Below are 19509 nucleotides of genomic sequence, written 5' to 3'. Positions count from 1 at the left end.
TGCTCCCTCCGCCGTCGGGCTCGTTAAAGCTGGGAGGCAGAACAGAGTTCCCCACCGGATCCAGCTCACCTGCTGCCACACACTTCTCTACCACACAGCTGGACACCAACATCTGTACACGTTTCTCGTCATTTAGAGTTTCACCAGGATTAGATTGAAGACTTTCTCACATGGTTTAAATAGAACATTTCACCAAAGAACGCTATTACAGCACGTACAATATAACACTTTTATTCAAGACCTCTCCAGCACTACAACAATCATTTCTAACATAATCATTACTCTTTTTTTAAGTGACCTGGATTATCTGCATAAATCATAAATTTTATTTATTTTATTTTATAAATTAAGTTTTTGCTAAAATGGAGACTAGCCCATTATAAGACAGTAATGCCAGTGTTTTATTTATCTACCAAAAAATACATAAAATTGAACAGCCTCCTGATATACAACAACATAACATGCATAAGGCATAAAAAGAAAAGAAATGTAAAGGTTGTGTTATGAGGACTTTACCTTCTAATCTCTGTATGAAACTGAAGCCAGCTTTTAAGGCTTCCCAGGACTCGCAGATATCATGTGAGCAGGATTATAATCAACAACAACATCAAAAACAAATACAACAACAACAACAACCCAGTGATCTTGGATATAATCTAAAGACTTGACTTGTGCTGGAGGGAGGTTACTCCCAAAATCCTAAAGGACTCTTCTAAACATCTGGATGAAAAATATTTTTGTCTGCCACAAAATCAAAGATTTCATTAATTAAAAAGAAAAAAAGCTTTTCAACCAACATCTTGAATTTCACTTCCATTTCGAGAAGACAGCAACCACAGCCTGAAATAACACTTGTCCTTATTCAACAAAAACAAAATAACGTTTACATTTGTCTCCACTCTCCAGTAATGGCATATTGGCCCAGAATGTCATTTCATATAATTTTTTGGTTTTTTTTTTGTGCCATCCAAAACAAGAACGTTTATGTATGTGTTGATATCCCTTCACCTTTTTTTTTATAAAAATGAAAAAAGCATTTCCTCCAATCTACACTCAATACTCATAACGACAAAGGTTCATGTGAGGGTGAATTCAAAACACTGGGATACAAGAAGCTGTAAAGCTGTGGCGCAGAGGGGAACTGCAGTCAGTCATACAAGTAGTAACAAGGGAAAAGAATGGTTGGACACACGCTGATCACCTTTTCTTTTTCATTAATTTATTGTATTTGCCCGAGACAACTTATTAATTAGTTGAGACTATACACCAGTAATTTCCCCATCTTGAGGCCTGAGTATTTGACAAACGCCCACCATACAAATATTGTCAAGACATTTTTTTTTCCATGTGATCAATCTCTGTTAAACACATAAAAGACATCTATGCTCTTAAATAAAATAAGGAAAATATTATCCCATGATGGAGAAAAAAAGCCTAACATGCCCACAGAAATTAACAAAAATGTGAAGAAAAAAAAAAACAGTGACAAAGGGGAAAGACAAGGTGATAGTCTTGGAAGTAAAATGTGGTACAAAACAAATAAAATTTAAAAACGTTGCACCTTGCACATGTATGAAGTCTACTTCGTGATATAAGATGGCTTTTCAAATGTTGGAAAGCAACCAGGTCTCCTCTGTATTTCCCTACAGACGTGCATTCATCATCTCAACTCACTCATTCAAATCATCTTTACATTTTCTCCGCTCATCTCGTAACTTAAGCTTTCAATTGAAATAGACCGAACCACTTGTTAGCGGCTGGGCTACATGCGTCAGCTAAATGTGAGAACATTAATATTCAATAGAAAAATATATTGCACTACCTCTTCCCTCAACTGAAATGCCGGGGTAAATGATTTCAGATGCATTAGGTTTGATTATCATTCTAAAGCAAACCATTTCAAGGACCAAGGATGGAATTCTTGCACGACATGGACAACTTGAGCATCAACAATTTGATGTTATAAAACAGAAAAAAAAGCTGATCAATAACCAGTGATAGTACGATGAGGCACAAACAATAAGTGGTATTCGTTATCCATGAATAATCCATGCAGCCAATAGGGTTTGATACATACACGACTAATGTAATGGGACCCATTCCAAATGACTAAAAAAACTAATGCTACGAACGTCGGGCAGACATTTACAGGGTAAAGTCTGTGTGTACACGTCATTCATTTGGTTTGTTATGCACTGGGCTGAGTAAACCATTGTGTATTTAGGGACAATTAACTCAAAAAAGGAAACGCAAACAGAAAACTAACAGTCAGGTTGAAAAGTAAACTAAGAAAAGAGCATTAGAAAGACTTTCGAAGGCTGCATTTTACTGCAGTCAGCCAGCCAATCTCTCACGGTACTTTCACTGCATCAGCAACACATTATCTGAACGGCCAGTTTCAGGCATAAAAAATATTTTCTTACATGAAGAATACAAGATATCACACGGTAAAACTGTCAGCCTGGAAAGCAACCAACCTCATCACAGCCAGCGTGTGGGACAGAATTTCACGGAAGCTGCATTTTTAAGTGAAACAAAAATAAAACGATGATTTTTACATAAAAGATTTTTCATTCATACTTTTCATCCCAATCTTAAAACTTTTTTTCCAACTGTCACAACTGAACGAGATAATCCCCAGAACCCTGCAAAGTGAGTTTTCCGACGTGTTATTCGTATTTACATACACAGAGAGACACAGTTTCTCTGAACAGGGAGCCTGCTGGGGTGGAGGGCTGATGGAGGCACGGTGCCGTGTCTCTGTGTGATTATCATTGGCTGTGAAGGGGAAGAAGTATCTTAGTCTGGGGTGAGAAGGGAGGGCACTCCCCTCCCTCCAAACACTTTGCACCAGTCCGGCCTCAAAATTCCTTTCAAGTTCATACTGGCTACCTGCGTCAGCACATCATCTTGAAGTTGCCTGTGACTGCGTCGCCATGACGACCCCTCCCGGCTGGCCCGATCCCATGCCAGCCAAGACCGACATAGCCACCGCCTCTGCAGCCCGGACGCTCAGCCCGTTAATGGTGGCCCCTGGGCTGGAGGCTGAGGCGGACGGCGACAGCCTATGTTGGATAACTGTTGCCGGGGAGCCGATGGGTTCAGCAGAAGTATCCCTGGAGGTTTCCTCTCCTCCTGCAGCTAGAGACAGAGAAAGAAACATTCACCCTTAAGAGAGGTGAGCGAGTAAAAAAGAACACATTAGATGGATGAGATGATAAATGGTGCCTGACAAAAGAAGGGACATGGTGCTGGAAGCTTGTTGTCATATATATATATATATATATATATATATATAAATAAGAAAACTTGAATTAAGAAAATAAACAATCTATTTTATGTAAAATCTAAACATAAATGCTATTCTTTTTCTGCATTGTGTATAAAATAATAATCCTTTATTTGTACCCACAATGGGGGAATTTGGGACAAAATTCTGGACAATAAAATATTTCATATCCGTAAACATAAGCGCTGGAACCGAAATGTCTGTGAAAGGTTCATATCGCCCGATATCATCGGCCAACCGATATATCGGTCGGGCTCTACTAAACGGTTACCTAAGAAAGCTGCCTTCTTCTGCATAACAGTGACAGGGCAGTCTTTGTGGGCCAGGAGGAGCTGCTTCAGCTGTGCCACCTCGTTCCTCAGTAGGGTTACTTCACCCTGATTGCAACACAAAAACATACAGCACACATATCAGTCCCAACATGCCCCTTCTTGTCCCATTATCAACAAAACTAATCTGTAAGCATGTTTAAATATTTGGTACACACCCAGGAGAGGTGAAGACTTACCGACAGGGAGACATTCATATTGGCAAGATCGTCCGCCTTCTTCTCCAAAGAGTTCACCCACACCTTTCGTTTCTGCCTGCAGCGGGAAGCAGCCGCCCGGTTTCTCTCCAGAAAACGCTGCCTTCTCTCATCAGGATCCATCTCTGAAGCTCGCCGCCGCCGACCCCCTGTTGGCTGAGCAGGGGATACCTGGGGAATGAGGAGGGGGGCGAAAGTGATCACATCTAGTTCACGTGGCATATACAGAGTTTGAAGAATGGAGCATGTTGATATACACAAAGATGTTATCACAAGGAGAAAGACTTTTCTCAAAAGGCACCTACATGCTGTAACTTGACAATTTCAAAAAGGTAAGCCTGCCAGTCAGTGAGTCACAAAGTGTGGCACAGGGTACTTAAGAATAAGTGCATTAGTGCCAATAGCAGACCCCAAAGATGTTATTTTGAACAGGTATCGTCTAAAAGCTTTCCTGTAAGTAGTGTGCAATTAAGGACCCGGTCATACGTACGATTTGTATGATTTGTAAGCTTATATGGCACATGTAGTACCTGTGGTTGAGCAGGGGATGGTGCATCAGAGTTTTGGGTGGGCTGCTGGCTCTGTTCCTGCCGCTGTGGGACTGCAGGGATGGATCCTGCGCCCTCACCGGCCCCATCTTGTGCTCCCGGGCCCTGATGAGTTAGAGCTGCCTTCAGTCGCTACAAAAACACACAGGCAACACACCATGTAGCTTTATTTATGTTAGGCTCCAAAGAAAAGGCCTGACCGCGACAATGTCATGTCATTTTGATCATATTAAATACAACTACTAAAACGTAGAAGCAATTTTGTAAAACAATGTGTATCACACATTGTTTTACAGAGCCTGCAGCCCACAAAATGATGACAATATGACTGATCATATCTCACCATCTTGGCTTCAGAGTGCAGACTGTACCCAGACGGGGAGGATGAAGCACTGCTTGCTCCAACAACTGGAGGTCCTGGGATCCCAGGGATGTTAGGCACCGCGGCCACTGGCCTCGCAAGCTTCATATTTCAACGAAAAAGTCATGCAGAGGAACAAAGGAGATATGGTAAGTATTTAAGAAAAACTTCAAAATATAGCTTGATATATATTGGAAAGTTTTGAAAATGACTTACAGATATAACTGAGGTCATCTGCACAGGACTGGGCAGGAGAGGAACAGTCTGACCATTAGGGAGGTGCCTCACCAGTGGATAAGAACTTGTTGGGGAGCTGTTGACAAAAACACATTGTAAAATGTTGCCCGTCCATTTTGTGCCCATTGACAAAATCCAGACTGACGCCAGGTAGATAGATATTTTCTGGTTAACATAAGAGGCTCTCCCAAAGTGCTACATGTACCTAGTCCAATTGAAACGGTAGTTGGAATATTCTCAGCTTCTGTAATGTGAAAAATATCTGAGTGAAATGTAATATGTCAGAAAATACATTCAAGAGGGTTTCGATTTTGATCACATTTTTGTGACTTGAAGAAAACAAAACTGTTTGAAGTTGCCCTTTTGTACTTCAGTTTTTAACTTGTTTTGCAAATACCACAAATGAACATACAGTATATATATATATAACATCAAATAACAACAGTAGCACACTGCAGTTTACCCCAGCTGTCTGTTGGAGGGTGGAGCTTGCGTGATGACAGATGTTGGAGATGGCAGAGTTGGGTGGAGTGGGTCATTACTCAGGTGAAGCGGAAGAGAACCTGGACGCACAATGGTTGGAGTGGGGGTCGAACTGGGCTTTGAGGGAATCTCCTGTTGACACATAAAGCAATAACATTTATTTATATGGACAATTAAATGGCACTTTACTTTGTCTTCAGGAACAGAGATATAATCATCAGTGTTCCAGAGCTACTTGTTTCTTGTGATATAAATTAGCTCCTTAAAACCAACATGATAGCCACATAAAATTAGTCTGTGGCGATGCATTGTACCTTTCCTCTCACCCTTGAGTCGCCGCTGATGTCCGACATGCTGGAGGAGGAATCTGGACTTTCGGGAGGGGAAGAATCTACTTCTAAAGGACCCTCATCCTCATCTTTTGCTCCAGATGGTGTTTGTAAGGGTGGAGCCTTAGAGGCAGGAAGCAAGCAAAAGAAAATTAGTGTAGACTTTCCGATCAATCTAAAAATAATAAAACTCTTGAAATGTATATTACAACTTGAGGAAACCAACAGTGCGCCTCTCATTCAACCTGCCCATTCATTCTTAACCTCACCAGGTGCTTTGTCCTCTGTTCATCATCCTGTGCTTTGGAAAACTCCTGTTCAAAGGAAGTGGCCAGTTCATTGAATAGTCCAACCTCCTCACAGTTCTTCAGGAAACGTGTGGGTGTGGGGGTCTGGTCTGCAAAAAAAAAGGGGAAAAAAAGCCGCACACATTATGTTAGTGGACAGAGTGTTATATCAATAGAGGTCTTCATTTAACAAACAATTATACAAAAATGGTAATGTCATTACCTGCAATGATAACAGAGTCTGTTCTGGCAGGACCAAATTTTAATGTCATTTCATGCTTGTGTTTGTGGACTGAGAGATGGTCTTCATTTGTGAATCTCTGCAAACAGTAAGACAGCAGATGAGAAAAATATGGTAGAGTGGTACTGACACCAAAGACATGAAGTGTATCACTGAGCTGCTGACAAATCGGATCTGAGATGAACAAAAGCACCTGTTTCTGTGCAGAAGGTCCACAGTGAGCTCAGGTACAGTAACTTATGTTCGACCATTATTATCCACAACTTAACCATCTGTGCACTTCACCGTAGTTATTTTTGAGTTAAATTGCAGAGAACCCACGTAATAAGAAATACGCAATATTTTGTTTTAGATTTCAGGGTACTATAAGTGGGAAAACAATGTGAGTGGAGACATGCATATGAATTGATATGTTGAGAAATCTGACCTGCCCACATCCGGGGGCAGAGCATACAAAAGGTCTGTCATCCCCCATCTCAGACAAATGTTCTGCAAAAGAGAGAGGGGAAAAAAAGACAGAGCAGATTGTGAACCGTCTCATCCATTAACGCATGGAGGCTATGAAACAGCTGATCACAAAATTACAAGGACTCAACATACCATGTCAGTAATGATTAGATGCTACTGAATGTTGCTACAGTGCAACTACTTCATTGATCTATACTGTCTTTATATCCCTGACAGCGTTTATCAATATGCAAGAGAAGATACTATCATGTCACTGTTTGTTGTTTATTATTTAGGTTACACTGCATCGTCGACCTGCCTGGCGTGTATGACATGCACCTGTTGACAACTACATGAGCGGACACCCCAAAAAAATATGAACACAAATACCGTGCTGCCAATTCGTCAGGGGGGTAAACAGGGCCGACAGTCTTCGGCCTGTGGGGAGCATTTGCTTTGGTGTCGGTCGAGGATAATCGGGGACGAGCGCTCGGCGGTGAGGCAGTAGAGCCGGAGAAGGCCACCACACAACCTGCCCTACAGTGTCATCGAGCCCGCGGCGTTAGCTGCAGATCACGGCCCGGGTCGCGAGGCTCTGTAGCTAGCTACGTGGGCTGGGTTACGGACAAAAGGATGGGTTAACTTGGAGTCAAGTATATGTGGCTAACATCTGACTCTGTGAGAAACGGGCCTCGAGCTAGCACAACCTTGTTGCTAGCGTCGCCACGGCATTTTGTTTTCCAAAACCTTGGCAGCCGTGTCACTGTCAAGAACGTGGAGGCTCACGGCGGGCGCCTGAATTACAGTTAGCGGGACGTCGAATACGCGCCGCAAAAATATTGCTTTAAAGTCGCAGCTAGGCTAGTGCTAACTGCTACTTGAAGCTACGTTAGCCTAGCTTCGGAGTTCACACTAACAGGTCCGTCAAGTTAGCGGCTAAACGTTAGCATGCTAATGCTAAATAAAGCTATGCCCATGAACTGGTCGCGTGGAAAACGTCAAATGCTTCTCGGACACCGACTTTATATGTTCCTCAAAATATAAAATTTGACATTAGATTGTCCGAGCGGTGCCTCGACTCACCCACCGTGAAAAGAGCCTCTTCACTCCCTCCTCCCTGCTCCGGACAGCGCCGCTGTGCTGCTACTGCCGCTGCCCGTTGTTGACACTCTGACACTTCCATTAGCCAAAAACCGCGAGAACTGCAACTTAGCAGAGTGTTACGCAAGGTGGGGTCTTGAAAAGATGCCAAATCATTTCATGTGTCCTCCCACTTTTATCACTGTTATCTAGTTTCTACACAGATGCTGTTCAGTTGTATCCGTTTCCAGGTCATGGCAGGACACCTGTCACAGGTGCACATACACCTGACACACATACACCTGACACACATACACCTGTCACATACACCTGTCACACATACACCTGTCACATACTCCTGACACACATACACCTGTCACACATACACCTGTCACACACACCTGACACACATACACCTGTCACATACACCTGACACACATACACCTGTCACAGGTGCACATACACCTGACACACATACACCTGACACAGGTGCACATACACCTGACAAAAGTAAACATACACCTGACACAGGTGCACATACACCTGTCACAGGTAAACATACACCTGACAATGTCCTGCCAGTGATGCCAAGGAGCACAAATGGCACCAAATGGAAAGAAAATGAACTGATCCCACATCTGAACATTTTCTATGAACATCCACTGAGTGCAAAAGTACACACAAACAGAAGACAGGACTGTTTAAAAATAAATCTTTATTTTCATACATCAGGCTCAGTAATAAAATATTCACTTGATAGACCAGTGTGTACTTGACTTACTAAATTTGCAATTCCATGTTTGCCTGTAACAGTTAGAAGCAGGATATTAGACTGATATTGCGTTGACAAGCTAACAAAATTAACTGTATCATACACAGCTAACGATGGACAACAAGCATGCACATAGACATTAAGCTCCACTCCAATCAGCTGCAGCTACAATAAACTGAGATTTATATTGGATCGGATCTGGTGTCTCCAAGTGCCGTGAACTGACCATGTTGGATTTGGACAGCCTCAATCAGTGTAAGTGACGTGCCCAAAAATCTCGCACTTTTTTGGTTGGAATCAAACACTGTTAAGGCACTGGAGGTTTGGTTTGAGATAACAGTTCGATGTAGTCTGAAGCAGAAACAATCGGTCTCTCACCAACACCCAACTTTACACATTGTCAGATACAGACGGACATACTATAGACTGTACACAGGAGACCACTTAACTACTTATTACAATAAACAAAATACTGTATACTACAGCAAATTCCCTACAAATGAAGGACTAAAACGCATATCTAAGGCAATTTGTAATTCCCCTAAACCTTAAATGTGTTATTCTTTACCTTCACTCAACTTTTGTTCATTTCTATTTGCAGCAGCACAGGCTCTTCAGATTAAATGAAAAACACATTGAAGCACAAGTTCAGCATTTCAACACATTTCCATTTCTTCTGTTATGATTAAAAACCTTGAGATCACAGGATAGTGCATTTGAGTTCACACCACTACAGGAACAGGTTTGCTCTGCTCATTGTTAAGCCGTGAGCCCTGACTGAACGGATCAGTATTCAACTCAGTTGTCAATGACAAAGTAATATTTTCTCAGATCAGTCTACACAACATTTAACACTTTTTACAGGAACGCTGAAAACCATGGAAAGAAAAACATTCAAATTGGATTAGAAAATGAAATTTAAAGACGGAAAACGAGCACAGAAATAACGCAGATCAAATCTAAACCTGTATGAACACACATTTAAGGAAGCTAATACATACAAGACATTTACTAAATCAAGCTCAGACATGGTTTTTGCATGAGCAAACTACATTCAGCTGAAGTGATGAGAAGGCAGTGTCATCTAATCAAGAGGACACTGGCCACAGCATGATCCATCACACAGCTACTTTAATCAAGGCATGACACATTTCTACTGAAAGAAAAACAACTTGTGAACCATCTGTGTTTTAACAGGTCACATGCAGATCTTAGTTACCAATGATTCTTGAACATCCATTATCCTGTTCAAAAAATACAGAACTTCGTAACAGTAATCAGTGGGAGATCTGGAATTTTAACTAGTCCAAGTTTCAAGGTTTTGAGCAAAGTAAGGCTGAAACCAAAGTTGTCAGGCTAACCTGTTAATTTTGATTTATGAGACACCATTAGATAAAACACAGACAGCCTTTCTGGTCCTGCTTACATCTAATAAAGTTAAGCAAGTGATATTAGAAGACATACTGAATCGTGAAAACGATTTAAATCATGACTCACTCATGCAAAGATAACATAAGAAAATCTACTTCTTATACTACATTTGTTACTTTAAATGTTAGCAGTAGTGCTTTAATATCTGCATCACCACTGCCCAAACATTCAAAATGTTTATAATCATTATATGACACAATGTTTTGACTCCATATAACTGAGTCTTACTTGTAGAGAATAAATTCCAAAATCCTTTTCATTTATTCAATTAGAGCTACTCCTCAGAGTTCACACCTTCGGTGGTTAATCAAACAGACCACCGTTTTCTATTATTTTGCAGAGGATTCATCTTCCATTCCATAAATAACCATAAATCCTTGATACGAGTTGTTTTTTTTTTTTTTTTTTTAAATTGGATGAAGCTGAAGATGAATCACATGCGAACATTAACCACCCATATAGAAATCAGATGTGCCTTACTGTGTTTTTGGATTTTGACAAAGCTTAATGTCAGAACACCATATCATTAAAAAGATCCAAGATCCCTCCTTCTACCTCGCACTCTCTCAAACGTGTGCCCACACACACATACGGTGATACTACTTTAAGCAAAGTATGTTTCATCACCCCATCTACAATTCCATAAGGCGGCAATTTGCATTTTCCAAAATGGAAAATCTATTTTGAGTCTTCAAATAATTTCAGGTCTGCAACAATGTTATGAGATTCTTGGACAAAGTCTTTCAAATGAAATATATTCATCTGTCTATTTACATATATTATATATTTACATATATTTGTTTGTATTTCTGTTTCAGTTCATGTTTTAAAAGGTTCCTTTTCCTTCAGTTATTTTGGTGACCTTGGGGGAATGTTCTGTTCCTTGCCACTGCGTCTGGCGCCCCGCTGTGGAGTAAACGGTTTGCCAGTATTCAGGCCTATCTGATGCTCACGGAGTTTCAGCCCTGCACCTCCCGCTCTGGCTTGGCCATTCACCCCCCTGAAGGAGCGTAACGGTTGACGAGGCGGCCGACTCTCTCCATTTTTCTCTGGTTTGTCTGTAGTGCGCCTATTGTTGGGGCAAGGTTCTTCACCTCTGTTGACCTTGAGCTCCTGCAGGGGTTGGCCAGCTGAAGATGCAGGAGGTGAGGGAGAGGGCATCTGTGCTGGTGGCTTGTCCTGGGCCAGTCTCTGGCACACCTCTGCATAACTGAGCTTCCTTAGCCCCTGGTTAGAGAATATAAGAAGAAGAAAAATTACCAAACCATGAAATAAAAATTCAAAAAGGATAATGAAAAACACCATGTGGCCACTTGAACACCATGTGATCCAAAATATATTCAAATACCCTGTAACAAATAATCCATAATTAACACACAAATCAATGGCATTTTTTATACATAAATATATATACATAAATATAATTGTTCTATATTATGTTTATAACTGTACATAGTAACTAAAGCTCTGTCATTCTTGTTTTGTTTGTGTTAGTCCACTGTGAGAGCACAGGAAACCGGAGAAAAAAAACCTTGTATATCTACCCATACTTGGCCAATAAAGCTGATTCTAAAGTGGATTCAGTTGTAGTGGTAGTTAAGTAGCAGGTAAGTTTCTAAAGGAATGTTGGACCTGTTTTGTGCCTCTTAGACATAACAGGAATCCATTTAAACTGAAGACAACTGTTATTATCTATTATCCACATAGGCGCAAGCTACAAACAATTTGTATCAATATTTCTGTGGCTCTATGTGATTAGTGACCACACACTTAGCACAGTCTAAGGTCTTACGACGACTGAATCAGCAGGGAGCTGTTGCAGTATTGCACAGGAGGACTGCAGAACTTACCAGCTCAGATGTAGGAGTTGAGGGAGATGGAGAAGGGGTTTCTGTCGGAACAGTGGGGCTGCAGGTGGAGGGGACAGGTTCTGGTTCTGCAGGAGTAACAGCCTGCACAGGCGAAGAGATAGTTTCTTCTGGAGGGGGATGTTCAGCTTCATCCTCTTCTTTTACTGAAGAAGAATCACTGAAATGACAAAAAAGTAAAAAGTGTGTCAGTTTTCGTGTATGCATCCTTCACAGATATTTTATCAGTTATTGGTTAACTGTACCATGAGGTGGGTGCTGCCTCGGTTTGCAGAGCCACAGGAGCAGGTTCAGCAGCTGGAGCCACAGGATCTGGTGTGTTCACAGGCTCTTCCGATGCGGGTGTGTTTCGGGTTTCATTAACTTCTTGGCTCACAGACTAAAATCAAATAAAAAGTAACTTTAATGCTGCTTCCAGAAGTACCTAACGTAGAACATATCACAGAGGGAAGATTTACCTTGTTGGTCACCTTTAGGCCACGTACAACATCAGAGAGGCGCATCTCTGGTGCTGCTTCTCCACGCATACTGACCACAGATCCCGGTAAAGGAGGAAAATTTGAAGCTGCCAGGTCAAACTTTGGTGGAGGTGATACCTTGGCCTCCATCAAAGGGACAGGACGCTGCAAATTTGTATTTCAATACAAGTCAAAGTTTAGATGAGAAAAGATCCTGCACACTACATGAAGCTTGCAACAAAATATTAAATGGACAACTTTTTGATAAGGAGATACTCTCAGGACTCTTTGATTGACAAAAAAGAAAAAGAAAAAATTGGAAATACGCTCACCATGGTGAGTTCATCTTCTCTTTTCCTCCTCATGCCTCGGTGGCTTCCTCTCCTAAAAAGAAATCAGATCATTTATGAAAAGATTGTTTTACCATAAGTTACATGTACATGCAGAAAAAATTGCCACAACAACGCAATGTCTTGCAATTATACTGATCTGACTGTGAAAGGCAAAAACATTTGTTTGATTCCTTTGCCATTTCCACTTACAGTGGACAGCATAACTTTGAAAAGGGATCTGGTTCATGTCAGGACATTATCAACTGACCTTCCCCGTCCACCCCCGTTCAGATCTCCAGTGGCAGGTAGATAATTGTCTCTAAAGCTGAAAGAGGGCAGAGAGACTGGCTCTGAAGTGGTGCCACTCTGTGTCCCTGGTGTCTGGAGGGGCTGTGGACTCGTGGGACCAGGCAGGCCATCCATCAGGGCCCCCAGAGCCAGAGAAGAAGAAGGAGAAGTCGAGTGTCCGTCAGCAGGCCTGTGGTGACCCTTCACATGGTTTCTGGACATACACAAAGGACATAAACTTTCTTTTACAACTTCATGAAAAAAGTACATTTTGATATTTTAGTGATGTGAAAGCATAATCAATACCTCAAACAACAAGAGAGCGCGAACTCATGATGGTGGTTGTTAAAGCATGTTAAGGCAAAACGTTTGTAAGTAATGGAGGTCTACACTGTTCAATCAAAAAGAGAATAGTTTCATTTATGTCATAGTTATGACAGTATTATACTTGCTATTATTAACTGAGCATAAAGAAAATGGAAACATCAGGGGTCAAACATTGATGTTAACTTGATACTTTGGCAGAGAAGCTCAACTTACGCTATAATCATAGTTAAAAGGGTAATGTGAGAAACATTAAACGAGTATTACCACAAACATAACGGCAGTTCCATTTTACAAGTTGAACTACTTCTAAGTGTTTGTTGCTGTGTCATCACGGTCCATTAGCTTCAAGTGTGATGAAAAATTAATGAAAGAATAAGTGAGAGTAAAAATAACTGCACAGAATGACTGTGAATGAGAGGGTTATGTCATCATGACTTGCACTTACCGGTTCCTGCTCATGGGTCGATGGGTGTTGATGGAGTTTGCTTTGTAGTTCCCGGGACTGTTGTAACCATTCATGAATCCACCATTAGGGAAGGGTGCCTTGATGTAACAATGGCAGTAGGAAACACAATCACATAATGTTCTCCCCCAAAAATAATTTTGATAAACATTACATCTTAAAATTGACAGAAGAGAGACTTTAACATAAGGCACTTTTATGATGACCATTTTAAATTTCTTCTTTGGTCAATAAATCTTATCTTGTACGCCACATTGTGATTGAGACTCTTACCAGTGGTGTTTCAAAGTAAGGCACGACTGAGGGGTTCCACGAGGGTGACACCACAGGATAAACAGGGTACTGCTGCTGGGGGCTGTACACCTGCTGCATGTAGACAGGGGAGCCATACTGGGCCTGTGGTTGGGCTGGCTGACTGTACACACTCGAGTCGACGCTGCGGAAGCCATTCTTACCAAAGAATGTGTTAATGGCCTTAATGCGGGCCTGTGGGGAAAGAAAGGGAAGGACAGGAGGGAGTTAGGGTGTTTCTTATGGTTAAAGAAGTGCAGTCTGCACTGCAACTGTGATGAGGTAAATTGTAGCTCTGTATATTGTCCTTTAGTCCCCTCAGATCTCATAATCTCACGGTCATGAGGTCATACAACACTGCTCTGACTAGGAAAAGAAGGGGAGGGAGGGAGGGAGAGTGAGTGGGGGGAGGTCAAGCGAGGGTAGAGTTAAGAGTAGAAGCAGCAGTAGTTGTAGTAGTTATAGAGAACAACAGATGAAAAGTTCCTCCCAGCCAGTCGCAGTGCATATGGCTCCTTCCAAGCGCGATACTGATCATCACCGGGGCTTTAGGCAGCACAATTACTGTCACAGCCTAATATGTTTTATCAGGGGAAAAAAAATTAGGGCACACAAGGTCATGTCAAAGTCCTGCTGATACCTGAAATGCAAAGGTAAATGTCTGATTGTGATAAGAAGAGCAATCAAACTGTCTGGAGATACGCAACAGTTCTGACAAACAAAGGAGCAGAGATCATTGGATTCCCTCCTCCCTTATCAAGTCCCTGTACACACAAAACCCAAGGTCACTCTTGAGGCCACAGCTTACCAAACAGCCCAGCCTAGAGAGTTGTGACATGACAACTGACAACACAACTAGTCTAACTAATTGTGTAACAAGGCTCCATGCTAGTGTCTAAATTAGAAACCAATAATAAGCAGTGATCCAGTCTGAGCCCAAAACTTAGTATACTGAAGTCAACAACAGAACTCACCATGATTGGTTTTCCCTGGAACATTTTCACTTCCTCTCTTAGGTATCTGAAAGCCTGGGAAGGACAAAAGAAGAAGAACCAAACATTTACAATACTGTAAAATCTTTTTAAAAACTCCCCTCACTCCCAGAGCACTCAAGTAGTTTTCAGTGCTTTTATAACTTTGGACATAACAAACAAACAACATTACAAAATTAAGCTTCTACAACAAAACAAACTATTTCTTATGGTAACTATGATATAAAACACTAAAGTCATGGAAGTCACCTTTGGTTTAAAAAATGGAACCAGTGCAAATGATTAATTATTAACTATGTTGTACATTTGTATGTAAATAAAACATTATTACATGTGTCATACTAATATACAAGGATTCAGCAAACTTGTAAGGCAAGTTGGTGAAATATAAGTCATGGAGTTATTGATGAGACATACCTGTAGTGCATCCATATCTGACTGAAATGTTATGTACCAATTGCTGTTATGTGCAAACTCAGCACATAACACTTTTGGACAGTTTTCACTCTTAAAAAGAGCCTCCACCTCCTGCAAAAGAAAGACACAAAGCACAAGTTATGCTGTTCTGCCTCCAACACTGAGCTCATACAGCATCTCCCCTCAGGCCATCCTGCACACTCTGTGATAAGCCGACAATAAGCGGGTACTGTGAGTCACTGTACATCTTTCCACTTTTCAGCAGCTATGCCTGATAACAGTGTAAGCATGCATATGGCAGCAGCTCGTTTGTAGGATGTACTGTACAGTGAGTAGGAGTTGTCTTTACCTCAACTGGTGTACTTTCTGGCACCTCTCTCAGAATAATGATACAGCGACTGTGGTTCGGCCGAACCTTCTCTCCACTTTCGTCAACTTGCACCATGGGAGAGGCTGTAACAAATACACAACCGAAACATTAGTGTTTTCACAAACTGGACATGAGAGCCCCTCATCCAGCTACAGTGGTGGCAAAAAATCTTGTTTTGTTTATATCTAAAGTTTATTAATTAACCCTAGGTGTGCGTGGGAATCCTACAAATTATCGGTCGTGGTTAGTTTACTCAGAGAACAATCGAAACAACAACATCACATATTACATTATGGCCTTTTTGCGACGATTTCATTTCATATAGTGTAAGTGAAGGTCGTCACATTTTCAGCTGGGACAGCTTCACAACTCCATGATTAAAAAGTACGAGACTGCATTCACTTAAGATACGCATTTTTCACATTACATGTTATGAAAAGTATTCAAACTGTTTTAAAATTTAATATGGATTCTGTCTGAAACCCTCAAGAGTCTGTGAATCTACGGGCAATTCTAAAATAATACCAGGAGAACAGCAGAAATAGTACCTCGCAGTACATCCACAATGAGGTCCATGTCAGTGGTGAGGGCTTTGATGTCCTCCATGCAAGCGATGGTCCAGATGGGAACAAACTGATCACTGTCCATCTGGGATATTAGGTAAAGGTCCTTAGAGAGGTTCTCCCTGAAAACACCAGAAACAAAAACATTGTTTTTTTTTTACAATTTATTGTATATAAAAAAGGATTTGGTAGATCACAACTCTACTACAACTAAACTGCTCACCTAGAAAAGCAGAACTCAAGCTGTTTCTTCAAAGAGTCTCTTAGGTTCTCCTCAGACATGGGTTGTTCCTTAGAAACATCACAATCTACGGCTGAGTCACTTTGTGGGTCAAAGACGAGAAAACCCATGTCAGGCTGGTTGAGGCCATTCTCATTATCCTCTGTAGCTACTGCTGCAAAGTCAGCAGCACCGTCGGGAAATTCATTGTCCAATCCTTGAGCCCCTGAAGAAGGAACGTCTGGGTAACCTAAGGTGGAGAAGGCAGACAGTAACAAAATGGTTGTGAAATAACTGTCATTTTTAACAAATTGGCAAACACACAATACTCAAAAACAACCTTTACCATGCTTTGTAATTCTGTATAACCCTGAGGACAGACTTTAAAGGATTTCCTCACGTCAATCTGTAAAATCTTGGAAATGTTTAAGGAAAACGTTTGACTTCTCCATGTGTCAAACATGGTCTATCCCCAAATACCATCGCTATACCAGGAGGAACAGGGACCTTGATTTATCTTAATGATGAATTATTGTAAAGAGAAGCTGGAGAAAAGAAAACGGAATATGCTCATACTGTTGGTCATCTCAGCAGGAGGAGGGTAGGTCTGCAGCCAAGGAGAATCCTCCATCCCTTCTGGGATTTGATTCTGGTGGGCAGGCACCTCCTGCCACACTTTAGCATTGGGATTCAGACCTGCTCCCTTTGTGGTAACCTGTATGATTATAAGAATATACTGCAAGTTATACAAAATTGTTTGGGCTTCACCCCTTACACTCAATAAACAAAATACATGTTATATTTAAAGCAGTAAAGCAATCTTTTGAACAGCATCTTAATCATTATAAAACTCATAAATGGCATTCCATTTGTTTTTGATTTGTAAAAGTGGAGCCAGGATAATAGACTGTTGGGGGCAGAAAATATATGTTACACATGGTATTCCATATTTTAAGGTATGGATAATCATGTGCTCAGAGTTGAGTATGTGACATTGCCTAGTGGTGAAGTGTATAAACTACTATTAAACACTCGGAGTATCTTAACAAAAGCATTTCTATAACCTATAACACATAATCACAGGCAAGTCTAGACGCGCAGAGATCCAGCCTTCAAACGAGAAAACACGATTACAATCAATCAGCAAACACAAACTCTGTTACAATTAAATACCAGTTTAACCTTATGTTTTAACACTTCACAGATAACAAACAATTGTTTGCTGCGTTAAACTAAGAAGGAACGCGGGAACAGATCAGCATGTAGTTGAGTGATTTATGCATGATATTGAAGCGGTATCAAGAAATGCTAAAATACTACTACTACTACTCTGTAAAATAACAGCATTAAACTACCACAACCCTGACAACTGACTTCCTTACTCGGATATACCATAGCCAATCAAATGAATGGAGCGTCTATCCAACGACCGACCAACACACACACACACACACACACACACGGGGTTGTTTCATTGGCTTCCTCATCAGCCATACCCCGCCTCACTAACGTGCACATGTAACCACTCATGGCGCTGGTCCGCCTGTGAGCGTGACTTGAACAATACATTATAACCTGTCATCCGCGGCCACATCTCCGTAAATCCACGTCGGTCGTCGGTGCTAAACGAACACACGTACTATAACAAGCCTTGTGCCCGTTCCGTCCGGCCCGTGTGCCTCGCTGCCGCGGGTAGTTACGTGAAGCACAACAGCGCAACTTCGAGAATCAGGAAGAAAGAGCACATGGCGCAGACGTGCCCGGGCAACTTGCGACGACGTTGAAAAACGCAATCGCTCCTCTTTTAATCGGAATAACTGGAATTGATTCTAGATAGAGAAACGGGGCGTGTGTGGTTTAATCGACTACAAAATGATCGCGGATTAATCTCCTTCCAAAAGTTATCTCCTCCGCGGCGCAATGACACGACCTTTCCCACGGAACCCGTCGGTAGCTGTTGAGCACAAATCACGCGCAGTGGCTTACGACACATGCGACGTAAGAACATTGCGATGCGTGCGGGTGGAGTTGTGACGGAATATGTCGCACAATGTCCCCGGTACAGCGCGTTCCCACACCCGTGTGTCGGCAGGACGCATCGGCCCCGTCCGGTGGTTGCGGGCTCGTGCGCCATATGGTGACTAGCGACAACAAACGCACTCGCGTTGAGCTAAGTGGCTAAAGTTAACTAGCAAGACTGGTCGGAACCGGCCTCACTTTGTACCGCAGCCCTCGGCGGACATGTTGACACCGTTCGCCGTCGAAGCATGTGACTAAAAGTCGTTGTTTGAAACACAACCACATGTAGGGTTAGTAAGAGCAGTTGAAATGTGACGCCGCCGAAGCGGTTTGGTCGCGCTGCGGGCAGCACGAGTCGCCCGGGCGGAAGGACGCAAACAGGTTGTCGCGTGTTAGCTAGCGCGCCAGCGTCCAGGCCCCAGGCTCACCATGCTGCTCCGAGCCTCGCCTTCTTCCGACGTCCTCTCCGGCTCCGAGGGGTTCAGTCGCCCGGTGGGGTGGATTTCCCGGCGAGGGTTTACAGGTGGCTGTCCGCACTTCTTGAAGAGCGGCCCGTCGTTGCTTTTTTTTTTTTTCCTCCGCTTAACTATCGTCTCCCCGGCAACTGGTAACGATACCCACAGCGAGCGAGCGAGCGAGCGTGCTCCAGTCCGGGCGGCGCGTCCTCGCGGACCCCAACTTCGAGAGCGTCTAACTTATATCACGACTGGGTGGTTTTGTCTGGTATCGAAAAGCATTTCCGGGGTTTAACGAAATAAGTCCCTCTGCTCAATCGTTCACCCCACGGGATCGCTCGGAGTTACCGCACATCCAGCATGTGACAGCTGCGTCCTCTGTCTGCCACAGTCCGTCCCCGCAGGCTGCAGCCGG

At 42.3% G+C, this 19509-nt stretch overlaps 2 protein-coding genes across 9 annotated transcripts; both read right to left on the bottom strand.

The window, feature by feature from the left end:
* Positions 1-1197: 1197 nt before the first annotated feature.
* atf7b (activating transcription factor 7b) lies at positions 1198-8018 on the bottom strand. Of its 7 annotated transcripts, none has more exons than XM_035630913.2 (13): positions 7836-7936; positions 7139-7362; positions 6729-6790; positions 6284-6380; positions 6043-6170; positions 5759-5896; positions 5425-5576; positions 4941-5037; positions 4707-4826; positions 4346-4495; positions 3798-3986; positions 3561-3666; positions 1198-3141 (listed from the first exon to the last, which is right to left on the bottom strand). In XM_035630913.2, the coding sequence occupies exons 2-13, from the start codon at positions 7197-7199 to the stop codon at positions 2906-2908; spliced, it is 1536 nt and encodes a 511-aa protein (XP_035486806.1). In that variant the 5' UTR covers positions 7200-7362; positions 7836-7936; the 3' UTR covers positions 1198-2905. The 7 variants fall into 7 exon arrangements, with proteins under 7 accessions (XP_035486806.1, XP_035486807.1, XP_035486805.1 ...); XM_035630914.2 differs by having other exon boundaries at positions 7832-7929; XM_035630912.2 differs by lacking the exon at positions 7139-7362 and having other exon boundaries at positions 4346-4468; positions 7832-8018.
* A 508-nt stretch (positions 8019-8526) lies between these two features.
* On the bottom strand, positions 8527-19505 carry larp4ab (La ribonucleoprotein 4Ab). Of its 2 annotated transcripts, none has more exons than XM_035630908.2 (15): positions 19068-19505; positions 17197-17335; positions 16624-16870; positions 16386-16522; positions 15817-15920; positions 15468-15578; positions 15033-15086; positions 14041-14253; positions 13750-13847; positions 12958-13191; positions 12690-12741; positions 12358-12522; positions 12145-12278; positions 11882-12059; positions 8527-11258 (listed from the first exon to the last, which is right to left on the bottom strand). In XM_035630908.2, the coding sequence occupies exons 1-15, from the start codon at positions 19068-19070 to the stop codon at positions 10881-10883; spliced, it is 2247 nt and encodes a 748-aa protein (XP_035486801.2). In that variant the 5' UTR covers positions 19071-19505; the 3' UTR covers positions 8527-10880. The 2 variants fall into 2 exon arrangements, with proteins under 2 accessions (XP_035486801.2, XP_035486802.2); XM_035630909.2 differs by lacking the exon at positions 19068-19505 and adding an exon at positions 18196-18217.
* Between the last annotated feature and the right edge of the window lie 4 nt (positions 19506-19509).

This window comes from Scophthalmus maximus, chromosome 6 (assembly GCF_022379125.1).
Source record: "Scophthalmus maximus strain ysfricsl-2021 chromosome 6, ASM2237912v1, whole genome shotgun sequence".
NCBI classification, from domain to species: Eukaryota; Metazoa; Chordata; class Actinopteri; order Pleuronectiformes; family Scophthalmidae; genus Scophthalmus; species Scophthalmus maximus.
This window is presented reverse-complemented; position numbering and strand designations above follow the sequence as displayed.

Excerpts from the sequence above, each read along its gene's own strand:
- larp4ab (XM_035630908.2), bottom strand. Across the intron at positions 12,742-12,957 it reads AACGGGGGTGGACGGGGAAG|GAGAGGAAGCCACCGAGGCA; the intron begins GTCAGTTGATAA and ends ATTTCTTTTTAG. Across the intron at positions 12,060-12,144 it reads GAGGCAGCACCCACCTCATG|TGATTCTTCTTCAGTAAAAG; the intron begins GTACAGTTAACC and ends TTGTCATTTCAG.
- atf7b (XM_035630910.2), bottom strand. The coding sequence starts at position 7,931 with ATGGAAGTGTCAGAGTGTCAACAACGGGCAGCGGCAGTAGCAGCACAG. Across the intron at positions 6,791-7,831 it reads AGAGGCTCTTTTCACGGTGG|AACATTTGTCTGAGATGGGG; the intron begins GTGAGTCGAGGC and ends TCTCTTTTGCAG. Across the intron at positions 3,987-4,345 it reads CATCCCCTGCTCAACCACAG|GTATCCCCTGCTCAGCCAAC; the intron begins GTACTACATGTG and ends CTCATTCCCCAG.